An 18,647-nucleotide genomic window follows, 5' to 3' on the forward strand; every position below is an offset into this window, starting at 1 on the left:
ATCTGAACATGGCCTATGCCAGTACCCCATAACTGGCTCCCATGCCAGTGGCACATAAAAAGCACTATCTGAATGTGATCGATGCCAGGACTGCCTGACTGGTGGCACGTAAAAAGCACCCACTACACTCTCGGAGTGGTTGGCATTAGGAAGGGCATCCAGCTGTAGAAACATTGCCAGATCAGATTGGAGCCTTGTGTAGCCACTGATTCTCCAGACCTCAGTCAAACCATCCAACCCATGCCAGCATGGAAAACAGATGTTAAACGATGATGATAATGACTATTGTAGGTTTTTTTTTATAGCTTTCAATTTAATATTAAATTTGTATTAAAAAAACCTGATAAATTTGGTTTTAGAAGCAATCAATATAATCCAAGTTATCATTTGTCGTTCTTTTGCTATAATATTTTTTGTGAAGTCCTACTGACATAATCTAGACAATTGTTCTATACTAGTAGCATAAAAGTTATTTTGATATCTATTTTTTCATTATTGTATGGACGTTTAGTATAAGAAGAAAAGCCTGCTAGCAATTCAGACATTGAAGAAAAAGCTTGAATTAAAGTGTGCTAAAATTGAAGAATTGGATGCCATGTGCAAAATCTTTGAGTAAGTAACATTTTCATTAATTTCAAGTTTAAAAGATGCATATTCCTATATAGGACAGTCTAGGAGAGATTCTTTTATTATGACCAAACTGGGGCACTAACTTTGATGGTTTTAAATTGATTATATCACTATTCATTGAGTAGATGGGTCACAACTTGATACTTAAATACAAGATGTTTTTGATCAATAACTGATTTATACCTGTATATATATTGGGTTGGAAGAAAGTAATTTCGTTTTTCACAAATAGATAGTTACAATTTTTTTGAATGGTTTTTGTCATTGTTAAGATTTTTCCCTTTTGACATTTGATAGCCATTACTTTTAGCTTACTTTAGAAACAAATTGCACATAATTTTGTTTACAGCTGGTTCAAAGGTCATGCTCCACCAATCATCCCAGGTCTTCCTGGGCCTACCTCTTCCATAAGTTCCCTCTACTCCTAGGGTGTGGCACTTTTTCACACAGCTGCCCTCATCCATATGCAATACATGACCATACCAGCGCAGTCGTCTCTCTTACACACCACATCTAATGCTTTTTATGTCCAGCATAAGGATGCTTACACTCTGTCGTGTATGCACACTGACATTACACATCTAGCAGAGCATACTAGCTTCATTTCTTGCAAGCTTTTGCATGTCCCCAGCAGTCACGGCCCATGTTTCACTGCCATGTAGCACAGCTGTTTGCTACGTCATACAGTCTACCTTTTACTCTGAGCAAGAGGCCCTATGTAGGATGTAGGAGCTCTCTGAACTTTGCTCAGGCTATTCTTATTCTAGCAGCTACACTCTCAGAGCATCCATCCCCACTACTGACATGGTCACCTAGGTAATGGAAGCTATTAACTACTTCTAGTTTTACCTCCTGGCATACGACGGAAGCTGTTTTCTGCATATTTTCAATTTATTGCCCCTGAGCATTTGCCACACACGGAAACTATCTTCCCAATTAGCCTTCCTTTTATATTGCTGCACCTCTTATGTGAACATAGCTTACACTGGGTACATCTTATGGAGTTTCTACCTACATCTTTTCTACAGATCGAGCAAGGCCATCTACCTGAAGGGATTTGTGATTTATCTGTCTTCCTACTTTTTAAGATTTTGGTTTTTGCTAGATTGACTCTAAGGCCCTTCGATTCTAGACCTTGCTTCCACATCTGAAACTTCTCTCCTAGTTCTAATAGTGACTCAGGTATTAGAGCAAGGTCATCAGCATAGAGAAGCTCCCAGGGGCATCCTGTCTTGAATTCCTCTGTTATTGCCTGGAGGACTATGATGAATAAGAGGGGGCTTAGAATTGATCCTTGGTGGACCCCTACCCAGAATTCTTTACTATATTCGTTGCATTCCTGTACATGGCTTGTGCAGCTCTCACTAACCACTCATGTATCCCTAGTTTCTACATTGACCTCCAGATAAGAGATCAGGGGACCCTGTCAAAAGCTTTCTCCATGTCAATGAAAGCCAGGTATAGAGGTTTATCTTTGGCTAGGTATTTCTCTTGCAGCTGTCTTGCCAGAAATATAGTGTCAGTGGTGCTTTTCCCTAGCACAAACCCAAACTGCATCTCATCTAGACTGACTCTCTCCCTAATTAGTTGGGCTATGACCCTCCCCATGACTTTCATTATCTGATCCAACAACTTGATACCTCTGTAATTATTCGTATCTAATGCATCACCTTTACCTTTGTAGCAGTTGACTATGATGCTACTACACCAGTCAATCAAACAATAATAACCGAAATAATTGAAACAGTTTTGAATTTATGTGATTACAACTCTCAGTGGCTGTAAAAAAAAGTACTGCAATATGATATAATTCGCCAGTGTAAAAAGTATTTCCATAGCAAAAACTGAGAAGTGAATTTGCTGGTTAACAGAGTTCAATTTGTATAAAAGTGCTATCTTAGTGTTCTAAACTAATGAATATTAATTTCATGGTCATCCTGTAGAAACTGGGTTTCGCCTGAAGAACACAAGAAACTGAAGCTTCAACTCCAGGACTTGCTTTATCGTCATAATGAATTTCGTCGCCTAGTCTTCTCAGCTCCTGTGGTTGGAGACAAAGGACCTTTAAACCCGATTCTTCCAAACAATTCTTTTCATAGCAATTTTGAAGAACAGGTAAGGGTTAATAAATTTTATATTTCTGAAAATTGTTAGCAAGGTATATTTAATTACAATTTTAAAATTATTTCATCAATGTTATCATTGTTTTCCTATAGGTCTAGAATTTCTTTCCATTCAATCTATGATTAGGTCCCCTTAGTTGAATACACTAACAATCATACTGTGGCATTGGCTCACAGATTTCTTATAATCTTTACCCTGTATTTTGACTTTTGAGAGAAAGAATAATGGATAACCACTGAGAAGAGTGACTGTATATTAATTTGATGTGATCACTTATAATACAGGTGACCTGATGGAGAAATGTAGTTATAAAGCATAATGGTCTGGGCTTTGAATAAAGATGGATCCAGTGCCATGCCTTGCTATTCGGGTAGCATAGGAGAATGATTAGTGATTGAGAGAAAGAAGTAGAGGTGGTTGTAGATAAAGGCTTAACAGGAACATAATCTGCAAGAAACCCAAATGATGATATAATACATCTCAACGTCCATCATTATCACTGTTTCAATATCTATTTTGCTGCAGTTATTTGGTTGTATAGATCTCTCCACAACTATGTGTCGCCACTAGTTACAATTCTTTATCATCTCATTTTTGAGGTTGAGCTTCTTAGATCAGCCTTCAATACATCATCATGTGAGTTCTAAGATTTTCCCGTTCTACTGGTTCCATCTATTTCAACCACTTGGCACATCTTTATGTAACCAACATACTCTATATGTATCATGTACTTGCATAACCTTCTCTCTAGCACACTATCTCTGATTGTCTTATATCATTTTTCTGTTTGTGATCTGTTGTTCCTGCATACTAACATTATACATCCAGTGGAGGATGCTTGTGTCATTTCTTACATAGAACCAGGGCGGTTTTGGGCAGGTTGGTATCAAAAGGATTAAACCATTCACAGGTATCAACATAAAGTCAACACAAAAAAACAGCATCACTAATATATGAACAATCCGTTTAGATAAAATATTACCACTCCTGCTTGGAACACCACCTTAACAAGCTACAAAGAACATAAAACAACACACTTCACCCCATAATAAGTTGTATATCAATAGCCTTATTAGCTCCAAACTCTGTAAAGATGTACAATATCAGTGCAGAGGAACTGTCACATTTTGATCGAGTTCACTGTGGTTACTTACAGAAGCTGGAAGCATACAGAAATAAACTGGACTAAGGCGGCGAGCTGGCAGAAACGTTAGCACGCCGGGCGAAATGTTTAGTGGTATTTCGTCTACCGTTACGTTCTGAGTTCAAATTCTGCCAAGGTTGACTTTGCCCTTCATCCTTTTTTGGGGTGGGGGGTGGGGGTCGATAAATTAAGTACCAGTTACGCACTGAGGTCGTTGTAATCGACTTAATCCCTTTGTCTGTCCTTCTTTGTCCCCTCTATGTTTAGCCCCTTGTGGGCAATAAAGTAATAAGAAATAAACTGGACAGTGAAAAGTGAGTACAATATGTTCAGACAGCCATACTGCATCCCATACAGACATAATGGCATGATATAATAAGGAAGGTGTATTTGTGCCATGTCTCATCTGTCAGTTCACAACCTATGTGCCACAGGACTGCAAAATCAGGGTTGATCTGGGGATACATAACTGCCCTAAATATGCACACATAATGGGGTGCACAATATGTTCTTTCATGAGGCAACGCCCTGGCATATGGAATGGGATTTGTTGATTGTACCTGTTTCTTTATTACCCACAAGGGGCTAAACATAGAGGGGACAAACAAGGACAGACACACGGATTAAGTCGATTACATCGACCCCAGTGCGTAACTGGTACTTATTTAATCGACCCTGAAAGGATGAAAGGCAAAGTCGACCTCGGCGGAATTTGAACTCAGAACGTAGCGGCAGATGAAATACCGCTAAGCATTTCGACTAACGTGCTAACGATTCTGCCAGCTCGCCGCCTTTATTGTTGATTGTACCCAACTGTTTGATCAACTTCCTCTGTGTGATAAGTTGAACCTGAAGATAAACAATACCACCTATTCATATTAAGTTTTTCAGTAATTTCTAAATATTTTTTCCATGTTCAAGATTTCAGTTTATTTGTTTTATCCACATCATTGTATTACCTGACAACTTTTGTAATTACTATTATTGCATATTCAGGACAATTGCCACAGAAAAGAACTTCACCAGTTAAAAGATCGTCTTGAGAAATTGGACAGCAATCAGAGGGAACAATTAGAAGAACTTCAACATTTTATATCAAATAGCCCACCATCTGTACAACGAAGCTGTAGCAATGAATGTTAAACTGACATAATGCTGTTGATTTTTCAGCAAAGCTAACTCCTGCTGCTCACTACCTCTATTAGCCCTGTGATCTTTAAAAAGAATTTATATTAGCTTATCCAGTTTCTGTTTTCTTTCCTTAATGATATTTGCATACAAAATCAAATGGCAATCATACTACTTTGTTATGACCACTTCATTTTGGTCTGGGATATGGTGATATTATTGTGTGAATCCCATGTTATTCATATTCATAATTACTTTACTCAGTTTGTTGTCATTAATTGCTATATGTGTGTGAGAATGAAACTAGAATAGCCAAAATAAGAACAGCATCTCCAACTAAACAGAAGTTGATTGCCAGTGAGGGTCACATCAGAAATTATCAATGATATGGGTTAGCCCAAGTTAATACCGTATTCTGGTTCATGTGCTGATCAGGGAGAAAAGGTAATATCAAGACAGATTGGTGTAAACAGTGTATTCACTGAGGCAAGTATAAAATTCTTTCTCTCCATTCTTGAAATACTGGTTCTAATTTTTATTGCATGGTGGTTGGAACAATAAAAAATAAAAACATAAGGGTGAAGCTTTTAGTAGTTTAATAGAAATTTTTTTCTCCATGCAGGCATGGATGGAATAAATAGTTTCTTGGGGAAGTATATTTATATGTTTAAATTATGCTACATGATATAAAAATCACTTCTGAAATGGGTCCGAGATGTAAAACCAGGTGTCACAAAATAAAATCAGGTGTAACAAAAATAAAATCAGGTGTCACAAAAAATGCAAAACGTTTATTGTGGAATTGAACTCATCATCAATGAGTTAACAATTCACAAACCACTTACAAAAAAAAAAAACAACTTCTGTGCCAAAATAAAATAATAAAAATTGTTAAATTTGTTTAAAAAAAAATCAAAATTTTCTTTATTTCGTTTACAAAATTTTAAAAAATAAAGAAATAAAAAAAATATAAAACCTGTTCTCTTCTTTTAAAAATATTAATTCAACAATATTTCTCATTGATTTTAATGTAAAACCAATGATAGTAGATGCTTAACTTCATCATAAATTCCCAGAAAAATAGCACCGCCAGCAGAAATCCACATGACACGGGGCATAATTCCAGAATAAAGGCTACAAAAGAAAGTTTTAAAGTTTTAGGAAAAGAAAACATATTTCAATCCAAATTAAAGCAGACATTAATTTCTTTTCTCTCTCTTTTATTTATTATTTTTTTAAAAATTTTTTACAAAAGGCTGAAATATTATCTAAACTTGTGAAAATATATATGACCTGATGGTTAGAGTGTTTGACTTGTGATCAAATGGTTGGGAGTTCAAATCCTTAAGCAAGGCACGTCATTTCATGTTCCTCCAGTTTACTTAGTTGTGATGAGTAAACAGAGTTAACGTCTGTTACTCACCTGATAGAGTACCAGATATGTACAGGTGTTGATTCAATCAAGTACATTGTCAGCCAACCATTTCTGACCAAAGTAAGAAATTATCATTAGTTTCTTCCTTTCTCTAATCCTGATGGATTTTAATGAAAATATAACTTCTTTTTATGAAAATATAAGTCTTGCTGAAGAGTATACATGTTTAACAAGCAAAAACATGTGATTCCAATCACATTTTCTAACCTAAAATTTCTATACAATAGCCAGCCTCGTCTGGCACCTGTGTCGGTGGCACATAAAAAACACCATCCGAGCGTGGCCGTCTGCCAGCCTCGTCTGGCACCTGTGTCGGTGGCACATAAAAAAACACCATTCGAGCGTGACCGTCTGCCAGCCTCGTCTGGCACCTGTGTCGGTGGCACATAAAATCACCCACTACACTCTCGGAGTGGTTGGCGTTAGGAAGGGCATCCAGCTGTAGAAACACTGCCAGATCTGACTGGCCTGGTGCAGCCTTCGGGCTTGCCAGACCCCAGTTGAACCGTCCAACCCATGCTAGCATGGAAAGCGGACGTTAAACGATGATGATGATGATGATGAATAAGACTAAAGCTATTTATATCTTATCTTTTACTTGTTCTATTCACTAGGCTACAGCCATGCTGGGGCATCTCTTTGATGGTTTTAATCAAACAAATCAACTCCAGTACTTACTTTAAGTCTGGTACTTATCCCATCAGTCTCTTTTGCCAAACCACTAAGTCGTGGCGACATAAACAAACACTGGTTGTCAAGCTGTGGTGGAGCACAAACACATACACATGGATATATATATATCTGATAGCCCCCCCCCCAGTTTTTGTCTACCAAATTCACTCGCAATGCATTGGTCAACCTAGGGCTACACAAGAGACTTGCTCAAGGTGCCACACAGTGGGGATGAACCTGAAACCATGTGGTTGCAAAGTGAGCTTCTTAACCACACAGCCATGCCTACACTTATATATGACATTTATTAACTAATGTATCGACTATAGTTATTGTTCAAACAAAAGATCTTTCTTACCCAAAAACTCCCTTTTCACGGTAAATGAGTTTCAAAGCAGCGAAAATCCTCCCAGAAGCAAGAGATGAGTCTTTCTACAGTCAGAGAAGAGAAGACAAAAAAAAAATTAAAGAATATTTTAATTTCAGGATATATTCTTTTCTACTCTAGACACAAGGCTCGAAATTTGGTTGGCCTGAAGCTATAGTAGGAGAGATTTATCCAAGGTGCTTCGCTGTAGGACTGAACCTAGAACCATGTGGTTGCAAAGCAAGCTTACCACACAGCGATGCCTGCACTATGTGTGGCTGTGTAGTAAGAAGCTTGCTTCCCAACCACATGGTTCTGGGTTCAGTCCCACTACATGGCACTTTGGGCAAATGTCTTCTACTATAGCCTTGGGCAGACCAAGGCCTTGTGAGTAGATTTGGTAAAAGGAAACTGAAAGAAACCCATCATATATATATATGTACATATTTATGTGTGTGTCTGTGTTTGTCCTCCAACCATCACTTGACGACCGATGTTGGTGTGTTTATGTCCCCATAACTTAGCATTTGTCCATATTTACAGTCTGAGTTCAAATTCTGCCAAGGTCAACATTGCCTTTCATCCTTCCAAGATTAACAAAACAAGTACCAATTGTATACTGGGGTTGTTGTAATCAAAATTGCTGGCCTTTTGCCAAAATTTGCAACCAATATTTATTCTTATAAGGAAAATAATTCTCTTGAAATGGAATATCTTCCTTATTTTCCTCACAGAAATTTGAAATGTTAGCCTATCTGAAAAGTGCATAAGCAAATTAAGGAATGTACAATTTTTCATTCTTTGCTTTTCTTCTATACTAAATTTATTCAGTGTTCAAACTTCAGATTTACACATTAGACAGACAGCCGAAAGTAATTTTACGATCAATGTGGATTACAATGGACAATTTAGCAATTTAGTTAGCCAAGTTTGATCCCTACTAAGTGCTTATAAAGTACTAGCAGTATCGCCCAGCGTTGCTCGGGTTTGTAAGGGAAATAACTATATAAGCATTTTTAGAGAGTTACTTCCCTTATATAATAGCAAGAAAATGCATTAAAAATGGAAAAAGATGATGGTAAATTTTTTTTTAAATCGTAGACTCACGCTAATACCCAGAAGGGCTCAATATGAATCACGACTATAAGATACCCGCTTTTGGTTAAACTGCACCGCAAAATGTGGGAGTAGTTAGGAATCTAAATCGTCGGAGACAGACACCACACAACTTCAGTTTTATATATATAGATTTGCCCGGATTTTTAATCTCTTTTCTTTCATATATATATATCAGGCTGGTGCAAAAGATTTATCAATTTTTTAACTTCTTATAGTTTTAAGTTATCTCTGTGTCTAATTTGTATTATTTTCTTTCAGATTATCTAATTTCTGGCCATAATTTTCAGAAAATTTTACAACCATATTTGTCCCATCTAAAGATCACATAAGAAATGTTTTACTCTACAAGTTTCATAAAGGTATTAATGCAAGTGCGGCAGCAAGATCTATTCAGAGCACTTATGGGGATGATGTAGTGGAAGAAAGAAGTTGCAGGAGGTGGTTTTCCTGTTTCTGAAGTGATGATTTCACTTTAAAAGAAGAGCCAAAAGAGGGTCATCCCCAAAAAACATGATTCCAAAATGTTGGAAGCACATTTCAGAGAACCTTATTGTTACCACTAGGGAACTTGCAGAACAGTTAAACATGGCCATACAACCGTGGTACACCAACTAAAACACATTGGAAAGGTTTTAGTGGCTGGAAAATGGGTCCTTCATGAGCGGTCCCCAGAGAATTGACAACAGCGTGCTGCTTGTTGTCAGTCATTGCTTTCGCAACATTTGCAAGCAACATTTTTAGACAGGCTTGTTACAGGTGATGAGAAGTGGATTCTTTACCATAATGTTAAACGCCACCATTCTTGGATCAGTCGAGGAGGACGGCCATTTCATCAACCGAGAGCAGGACTTCATCCAAAGAAGATCAATGCTGAGTGTATGGTGGGATATTAAAGGAGTAATCCATTATGAACTGTTGGGTAACAACCAAACAATTAATGCTAATCTTTACTGTGAGCAACTTCGTCATTTGGAAACAGTTCTGAGCCAAAAGCGAGCATTCTTGATTAACAGAAAAGGTATCATCTGCCATCACGATAATGCTCGTCCTCACACAACTCGACTGACCAAAACTATCTTGGAAGAACTTGGTTGGGAAATACTGCCTCATCCTCCATATTCTCCTGACATTGCTCCTTCTGATTACCATTTGTTCCGAGGACTACAGAACCATTTTGATGGACTTAGGTTAACAACAAGAGAATAAATTGAAAATGAGTTGGATTCATATTTTGATTCTAAACCAACAGAATTTTACAAGCGAAGCATTTATAAGGTTGTTGAAAGATGGAATGAGGTCAGTGAAAGCAATGGTGAGTATGTTAATGAATAAACATTTCCAGAGTCACTGGCTTATTCATTTTTACCTTAGATCTTTAAATCAGACATTTCATTTGCACCAACCTGATATGTTACTAAGCAGGAGGAATAAACTTGAAACAATATAAATGCCAAGTGTGTTTCCTAATCACACAGCCATGCCTGTTATATCATAAAATAGTGAAAAGGTGGTATAACATTTCGAGTGAATAGAAATCAGAACTAATAAAATTAGAAAGAAAGATTTAAAATCATATTTGGTTTTTAAAAAAATAACAGCATAAAAATAATATACCTTTGCCAACATGATCCTTGTTTTAGCTACATCTAATGGAGTGGTTGTCCCTGCAGCAATTCCTCCTACAAATAAACATATTTATTTTTGATGTCAATATATTCCCATCATAAAATAAAATCAGTGCTAACATAATGTAGTGAATCAAGAAATCTTAATAGAAATTTCAGCCAAAGTGAAGTGTATTTTTTTTTGTCAAATTATCTACAAACAGAATGTGTACATGCAGATGTGAGTGAGTCTTACCTGTGGCCTTAACATTTCTGGACATATTTTGGTATTATTAAACCTCATCAGAAATACAGCAAGTCCATCATGTGTTTGCTTTATTCCTGATGGTAGGAGAAATTTTTTTTTGTCTTTCTAAATTTATAAATACTTACACATACATGCATGTGTGTGATGGTGAATCCTATAGGGCCATAGTGTCACTCTAAAGTCTTTGTTTACATGTTGTAAATGAAGTGTTAGGCTGCCCAACTTACTCTATGCTCATTCAGAGTTGTACTTAGTAAAAAATTGAAAAACCTCTAAACATTCATCCATTTTAAAATGCTACATTTACTGATTCTTCTGTAGTACTTCTTTTTACCTTCAGGTAGATTGGGATACAGATAGTTATGTGACTGGGTCATAGACACATCAATGACATGATATTAACAGCTGACTTACAGTAATCCTACCTTATTTAATTGGGTATATGCCATTTTCTATGTGTAAGCATACACACACACATACAAGATTGTATATATAAACACCAATATAAACATGGTGCAACTCCAAAGTCTTGTTTTCTCTGTCAGTCTCCCACATAACAAGCAGGTAAGATTATGTAAGATCATCTCTATGACAATCATCATCATCATCAACATCGTTTAATGTCTGCTTTCCATGCTAGCAAGGGTTGAACGATTTGACTGAGGTCTGGTGAACCACATGGCTGCACCAGACTCCAATCTGATCTGGCAGAGTTTCTAGATCAAGATTGGAGTCTGGTGCAGCCATCTGGTTCACCAGACCTCAGTCAAATCATCCAACCCATGCTAGCATACATAAATTCTTTTTTTAATGAGTTTTGGTGTCGAATATCCCTCAATATGCAAATATTGTAGAAAGATAGATTTACTATTCATTTCATAAGACAGTAAAAATTCTTTTTTTTTAAACCCTGAACTCAAGTAATAAAAACTATTTAATTATGAATCATGAATAGAAAAAGGAAAGAAGAATTTTGATTCTTTAACTATATCTGTCGTTCCTTATCATTCATGATTTGTGTTTTCCAGTGAATGAATAAACTTTATTCTACATTATCAGAAATTATTCAGGGGATTTTTTTTTGTGTGGATTACATGCTTTGTTTTATATTCTAGTTTGACAGGGAGGGGTACAACTCATTGGCTTTGTGCAGTTAGATAGAACTGATCAGTGGTATGCATATTTAGAGGTGCAGGAATCTTAATAGTCATGGAAAAATAGATAGCATGTCAATGTACTTATGGTTGGAATGTTAGTGAGTGAAGGTCTGTCAGTCAGTCAGATGGTCTTCTGGAAAAGGTTTAGTATGTTTGTACAGGTAACAGTTGTTGTCACAGTTATGTAAGCAATACTGTTGTGGTATGTATGTAACAATTATTTCATCTTGAACATTCAAGCAATACTGTAGAATATGTGTATGTGTGTGTGTGCAGCAGTTATTCAGCCTCATATGTGTAAGAAATACTCTAGTATATGGTACAGTTCTGCTTCATATAGGGTCAGCTGATAAGCTTGTTTCCAAAGGCCTGAATCCAGTACCTTATAATTCTCTGTTGAAACAAGTTGAAGTATATTTTTTAGCACTTATATATATATATATCATCATCTTTTAACGTCTGCTTTCCATGCTGGCATGGGTTTGACGGTTTGACTGAAGACTGGCAAGCCAGGAGGCTGCACCAGGTTCCAATCTGTTCTGGCAAAGTTTATACAGTTGGATGCCCTTCCTAACGCTAACTATTCTGAGAGTGTAGTGGGTGCTTTTTATGTGCCACTAGCAATGACCACACTCAAATTGTGCTTTTTACATGCCACTAGCAAGGGACCCAGTCAGGTGTCACTGGTATCGGTCACACTCAAATGGTGCATTTTACGTGCCACTGGCACAGGTGCCAGTTAGGTGGCACTGGCATCGGCCACGACAACAATTTCACTTAACAGGTCTTCTCAAGCACAGCATATTGTCTGATGATTGAAGGATACTTATATATATATATATATGTATATATATATATATTATGAACCAATAAAACAGTTACATTTGACTTCCAAAATGTAATTAAAAGAAATACCTGTTTTCAACAGTTGCTTTCTTTTACATTAGTGTTTTTTCCTTAGGTTTGATTATGAAAACTTCAGAATTACTGTAAAACCATTTTGTAAAGCTCTATCCTAGAGTAAATCATAAAAGGGTATTCTTACCAGCCATAGCACCACAAATTGAGGATTGCCAAGGTTTCACAGGCTCTTGTTGTTTCTCACTCCAAAATTTCTGCCAAATATAGAAGATAGAAAAAAAGACTCAATTTAGAAAATGTTCCTACTGTTTAAAAAAAGACATGGATTGAAATAACATTAAAAAGTAATAAACATGTCTATTTACATAGGCTTAGGCATAGTCATTTGTGCTTAAGAAGTTCACTTTACAAACAACATAGTTTGGGGTTTGATCATATTGTAAGGAATTTTAAGCAAGTATCTTCTATGATAAATTGACAGTAGACAGAAAGTGTGGAAGCCTTGCTGATGCCATGTAAAATGTACTGGTGCTGGTGCCACATTAAAAGCACTGGTGCCACATTATAAGCACTGGTGCTGGTGCCACATAAAAAGCACTGGTGTTGGTATCATGAAAAAAGCACTATCATGCAGCATCACAGTTCATACAAATGCATCATACCATCTTCCTTTCACTCAAAGAGAAAGACCTTTGGTTGCCAACAGAGGTAAAAGCGCTTTGAACTTTCTTCATCCTATTCTTATCTAATAATTACACTTTCTGTACAACTTCCTCCACTGCTAATTAGATCCCCTATGTAGCAGAAATTATCTACTACTTCCAGAGAGCCACTGGGAAATTTGAGGAAATCTGTTTCCCATGTATCTGTGGTCTTTATAGCTCTTGTACATCTTCCATATAATAATAATAATAATAATTGTGTACAGTGCTCAGGTGCACTACAACTCATCTAAAGTGTATATATAATCAGGTGTAGTTTCGGCGGATTTCGGAAAGCATGAGAGCCTTAAAAGATGCAGTGTCATGGCAGTCAACAACTGACGCAGGCAGTTTATTCCATGCTTCAGCAACTCTGAGCGTGAAAAAATGTTTCCGAAAGTCATGGGAGCTGTATTGTTTTCTGACTTTGTAGGCATGTCCACGTGTGTTAGACACATGGAGATCAAACAGGTGTTCAGTGTTGTTGTTGGTGAGGTGGTTGATAACTTTGTGGGTGTTTACCAAGTCCGTCGCCAAACGCCGGAGCTTCAGTGAATCCATGCCCAGGGAAACAAGGCTCTCAGAATATGGTAGGTGTCTGATGGAGGGTATGCGTTTGGTTGCACGTCTCTGGACAGATTCCAGGAGGTCAATGTTCTGTGCAAGATAGGGGTTCCAAACTGATGATGCGAATTCCAAGTGTGGTCGTACCATAGCTGTATACAGTTTTAAATAGATGGCTGGAGAGCGGCTAACAAGAGACCTGCTGAGTGATGCCAAGACACCCTCGGCCTTCCTGACAATCTTAGAGATATGCTTTGACCAACGCAAATCACTGCTGACAGTGATGCCTAGGTCACGCTAACACTACTTTCTTAGATAATCTTCCTACTATTCCATAGCACTTTTTGTATATCCACAGCTTGCACTGGGCACATCAAATGAAAAATTTTTGCCTACACCCTTTCTACATATTAACCAGGACCATTTAACTGAAGAGTGAAGGCTCCTGTCTGATTTCTTGCTTACTAGGACCTTGGTTTTGCCAAGTTAACTTTAAGACCCTTTGAGTCCACACCTGGAATTACTTTTCCAATTTTGTTACAGATTCTACTATAAAGGCAAGATCATTAGCATTTCAATTCTTTTAATTACATTTTGGAAGTCAAATGTAACTGTTTTATTGGTTCATAATATATATATATATATATATATATATATATATATATATATATATATAAGTATCCTTCAATCATCAGACAATATGCTGTGCTTGAGAAGACCTGTTAAGTGAAATTGTTGTCGTGGCCGATGCCAGTGCTACCTAACTGGCACCTGTGCCGGTGGCACGTAAAATGCACCATTTGAGTGTGACCGATACCAGTGCCACCTGACTGGGTCTCTTGCTAGTGGCATGTAAAAAGCACAATTTGAGTGTGGTCATTGCTAGTGGCACATAAAAAGCACCCACTACACTCTTAGAATAGAATAGTTAGCGTTAGGAAGGGCATTCAATTCCCATGGGCTTCCAGTCTTAAATCCCTCTTTTATGGCCCTGAGGACAATGATGAATAGGAAGGGGCTGAAGACCTAGCCTTGGTGAACACCGGACTGTGTGTTTATAGTAGAAAGGATTATTATTAGGACAAGATCATCAGCATATAGTAGTTCCTGTGGGCTTCCAAGTCTTAAATTTCTCTATGACTTAGAGGACGAATTCATTTAAATTAAAATCCATTAGATTTTTGTATTTAGCACAAATATAATGAGTATTGTTGCGGTTAAGAGGCTTGCTTTGCAAACATATGGTTTCAAGTTCAGTCCCAATGCATGTCATCTTGGGCAAGTATCTCCTATTATAACTATGGACCAACCAAAGTCTTGTAAGTGGATTGAGCAGACATAAACTGAAATGAATCCTTCAGTGTGTGTGATAGTTGTAAACAAGCATCACTGTCTTACAAGTTGTTTCCAACCATCCATGAAAAACTTATCTGGCTCTAGGAAAATATTATCTTGCTTGGAAATAGGTGAGGACTGGTGACAAGGAGGGCGTCCAACCATAGAAAATCTGACTCAACAAATTCTGTACAAGCATGAACAAGTGAACAAGTGAACATTAAATCATGATGATGATGACATAAGTGGCCAAATGCAAGAATCACTGAATGTAAATATGACATTACTACCTTAAAAAATTCCCAAAGTGGAAATTGGATGAAAGAGAATGGTATTTCTCTGGCAACAGTGCTTCCATAACCTCGATAAAGTCCTCTGACACCCTACAAAAGAAACAAGCACTTTAACAATGGTTGAAAAGGAAGATACAATGAAGAGTTTACATAGTAACAAAAGACAATTGAGAGTTATTGAAACTTCATTTATTCACCTATTTTTTTCACTGCTGTGTCATTCACAGGTGGTACGGGTTTTACTAATTTTGATGTTCATATATTTTTATAGAATGCGGATTTTCAAGACAAAGTAACAGACAAACAGCAATAAGGCTGGTAATTCCAATTTTTCTACCAGTGAAGTGTTGTGCTGTAACTCACAAATGGCATGCTAAGGTAGATATAAACAGGTACTGCAAAGTAGGAACTCACTATATTAAGTAACTATAGTACTATGAAACTAAAGTATGCTTAAATTCTGTAGAACTTAAGATTTAAACTCATGTGCATTTGCTGACTTGATACTTTACTATATCTGCTATCTTACTAAAAAGTCATTTAGTATTTTATTGTGAACAACAGCAGAAAGGTTGATAATAAGTCTTCCAGTCAAAGCTGATAATGTATCTACTGGTTGAAATGGACAGCGTATACTCAGTTCCCAGGTAAGACAACTAGCACTTGTTAAATGGATCCTGTTAATAATAAATAGCACAAGTAGGCACAGATTACAACTGTAAGAAGTAAAAATGCTGTCCAATTGACGAGAGTTTCATTATCTTTCAGTGCTAAGTTTAAGTTCTACCATGATAGTGGCTTAGAAAGTAGAAACAAATTAGTCAGATCCATATGATATTAAGTTACAATCTCAAAGGTCTTTAGTTCATTTCCTCTGAAAATTTTTATATATTTGCATAGTACACGTTATTCTAAGTGCTTCATTTCATCTAGCTATTTATAATAGTAACAGATCAAATGAGAATGATCTCTATGATAGACTGATATCCTACTAGGAGATTTATTTTGCATTTCTTATCACAGTAAAACACTAAGCTGTTTCGGCTTAAAAGACATCCAATAAGAAGAAAGTCAACAGTGTTTTTGATTTTTTGGAGAAGAATGCATTAATTATTGTAGCTGATAGTTTGCTTATGCGATAAAAGTTACTTTTTACTTACTTCTGCCTGTAAGGTTTGCTGGAAAATCTTCAGAGAAGACATGTTTGATGAGGTCTGAGTTCTCTGTTTGACTACCTCAACAGGTACTCGGATCAAACAAGCCATCTGTGTTGAACAAGCAAAAATTAATCAATCAGAATTTATGCTAATTCTTTAAAGAAGAAAAGCATATACAAGTACATATATATGTACACACACACACATTCACAATTCTATCTCATCTTATCACATCTCCGTATTGATACTTCTCATCAACCATACCTCCATACCTGTTCATCAATCATTATATTCACTGCTACCCCCCTACACACACACATCTTTAACCATCTGTTACTCTCCCCTTACACATTCATAAAAGTACCCATGCTCCCCTCTCCTCTTCTGACTCATTGTCTCACTGTCTTGTACCTCGAGAGGTTGCTCTGGTACTCCTTCACTACCAATTTTATCTCCTTCCCAACAACTCCTATTGCTATATAATGAGTGGTAGCCATGTATCTCCTCTATAGCAAGACACCTCCGCTTGTTCTTCTATCATACTTTAGCATTTCAACACTTGGCATAATGCTACTTTCCTCTCTCGAACAGACACACTTGGTAGCAGGAGCTTTTTTTCCTTTTCTTTTTGTTTTTCTGTGTTGCAATTTAAAAAAGCACCCAGTACAAACTATAAAGTGGTTGGCATTAGGAAGGGCATTCAGTTATGCAAGCTATACCAAAGCTGACATTAGAGCTCAACACAGTCCTGCAGCTTGCCAGATCCTGTCAAACTGTCCAACCCATGCCAATGGATATATGATGATGATGATGATGATAACTTACCACTTCTCCAGCAGATGCAGCTATCATATAACTTATTGATGCTATCTTTGGCTCAAATGTGGTTGAGATGACCGTTTTAGTGAATTCATATGTGAGAAAAAACAAAGATGCTGAAATTAAGGCAAAAAAAATTGTATAAGAATTGATTAAACTATTATGGTAAAATATGGTATGGTCAAAGTTGCAAATAAACTGCTTCCTTAAAATTAAAAAAAATTAAATTTCATATTTTATATGGAGAGGAAGACACTGAAAATTTGGATATTCTGGGATTTTATGCATGTTATTTGGAAGGTCTAATTTTTTAATGCCAGTTTTCAATTGCTAAATGTACTGGATGTCTGTTTTCTATCAGCTATGCACAAAACCAGCATACTGTGCCTTATCTCAACGGACGTTAAACGATGATGATGATGATTGTATCCATACATCAATATTAGAACTGCAAATGACACTCGTTAAAATACTTTATTTTCATAAGCAAATCTAAAAGATTCTCTTTAAAATTCATTTTGTCACTCAACAACTATATCAATCTCTAACAGAAGCTCAGATTTTTTTAACTAAAACTGCACCAAGAAGTACGGAGATTTTCTTTGCAGAATAAGAAAAGAAAAATTCATCTCATAGCAGTTGACTGTTCTGAATCAAAATAAGTCATTTCCATCACGTTTTTGCCTTTAGAGCATCTGAACTTTTTTGCAAATCTTTTCCACTCCTCTTGGTCTTTGGTTTTCTTTATGCGTTCAGATATTCTTATCCCAGTTCACATTTCAATATCACTGAACCAGTCTCTTCTTGGTTGTTCTCTTCTTTTATTTTCTATTTTACCAAACATGATTGTATTTGCAATTGACCCAATCATTCTATTAATGTCATACCATTGCAGCTTCCTTCATCTTGCTATTTCTATAAGTCTTTTTCTCTTCCCAACGAAGACAATAAGTTGTTCTAAGATTGACTGTTTGGTCTGGTGGTCCTTCCACATAATGTAAGAGTTTTCAGAAAGCACCTCATTTCAAATGCTGACAATTTTATCTCAATGATTTTTTGAGTATGTCTATGTCTAACATCCATACAACAGAGTTGTATAGATTATATTAGTTTCAGTTTCTCACTTAAATCAACGTTCACACTGCTCCAAATTTATTTAGCTTTGCCAATTATGCTATTATTTCAATCCACCTCTTTATCTCAGATTTGCATGTTACATTTTCATAGGCCCTTTTTCTTAGCGCTACTGATCACAAAAGGCCTCTTGCT

The 18,647-nt window shown here is 36.6% G+C and overlaps 2 protein-coding genes across 3 annotated transcripts in view; one reads left to right on the plus strand and one right to left on the minus strand.

The window, feature by feature from the left end:
• The window catches only part of LOC115229963 (centrosomal protein of 83 kDa), a 31,624-nt gene extending 26,489 nt beyond the window's left edge, over positions 1-5,135 (plus strand). For both annotated transcript variants that reach the window (XM_029800223.2, XM_036499414.1), the window contains 3 exons: positions 512-612; positions 2,574-2,745; positions 4,895-5,135. In XM_029800223.2, coding sequence (XP_029656083.1) covers positions 512-612; positions 2,574-2,745; positions 4,895-5,041 — 420 coding nt within the window. In that variant the 3' untranslated portion in view covers positions 5,042-5,135. The remainder of the gene's footprint in view (positions 1-511; positions 613-2,573; positions 2,746-4,894) is intronic.
• A 791-nt stretch (positions 5,136-5,926) lies between these two features.
• Positions 5,927-18,647, minus strand: part of LOC115229959 (S-adenosylmethionine mitochondrial carrier protein) — a 28,299-nt gene continuing 15,578 nt past the window's right edge. Inside the window, exons 4-10 of the mRNA XM_029800219.2 lie at positions 17,385-17,494; positions 16,563-16,667; positions 15,400-15,492; positions 12,694-12,763; positions 10,234-10,298; positions 7,492-7,565; positions 5,927-6,160 (exon numbers count right to left, since the gene is read on the minus strand). Of these exons, the coding sequence (XP_029656079.1) occupies positions 6,052-6,160; positions 7,492-7,565; positions 10,234-10,298; positions 12,694-12,763; positions 15,400-15,492; positions 16,563-16,667; positions 17,385-17,494 (626 nt within the window). The 3' untranslated portion in view covers positions 5,927-6,051. The remainder of the gene's footprint in view (positions 6,161-7,491; positions 7,566-10,233; positions 10,299-12,693; positions 12,764-15,399; positions 15,493-16,562; positions 16,668-17,384; positions 17,495-18,647) is intronic.

The sequence above is a fragment of the Octopus sinensis genome, unplaced genomic scaffold, assembly GCF_006345805.1.
Source record: "Octopus sinensis unplaced genomic scaffold, ASM634580v1 Contig13942, whole genome shotgun sequence".
NCBI classification, from domain to species: Eukaryota; Metazoa; Mollusca; class Cephalopoda; order Octopoda; family Octopodidae; genus Octopus; species Octopus sinensis.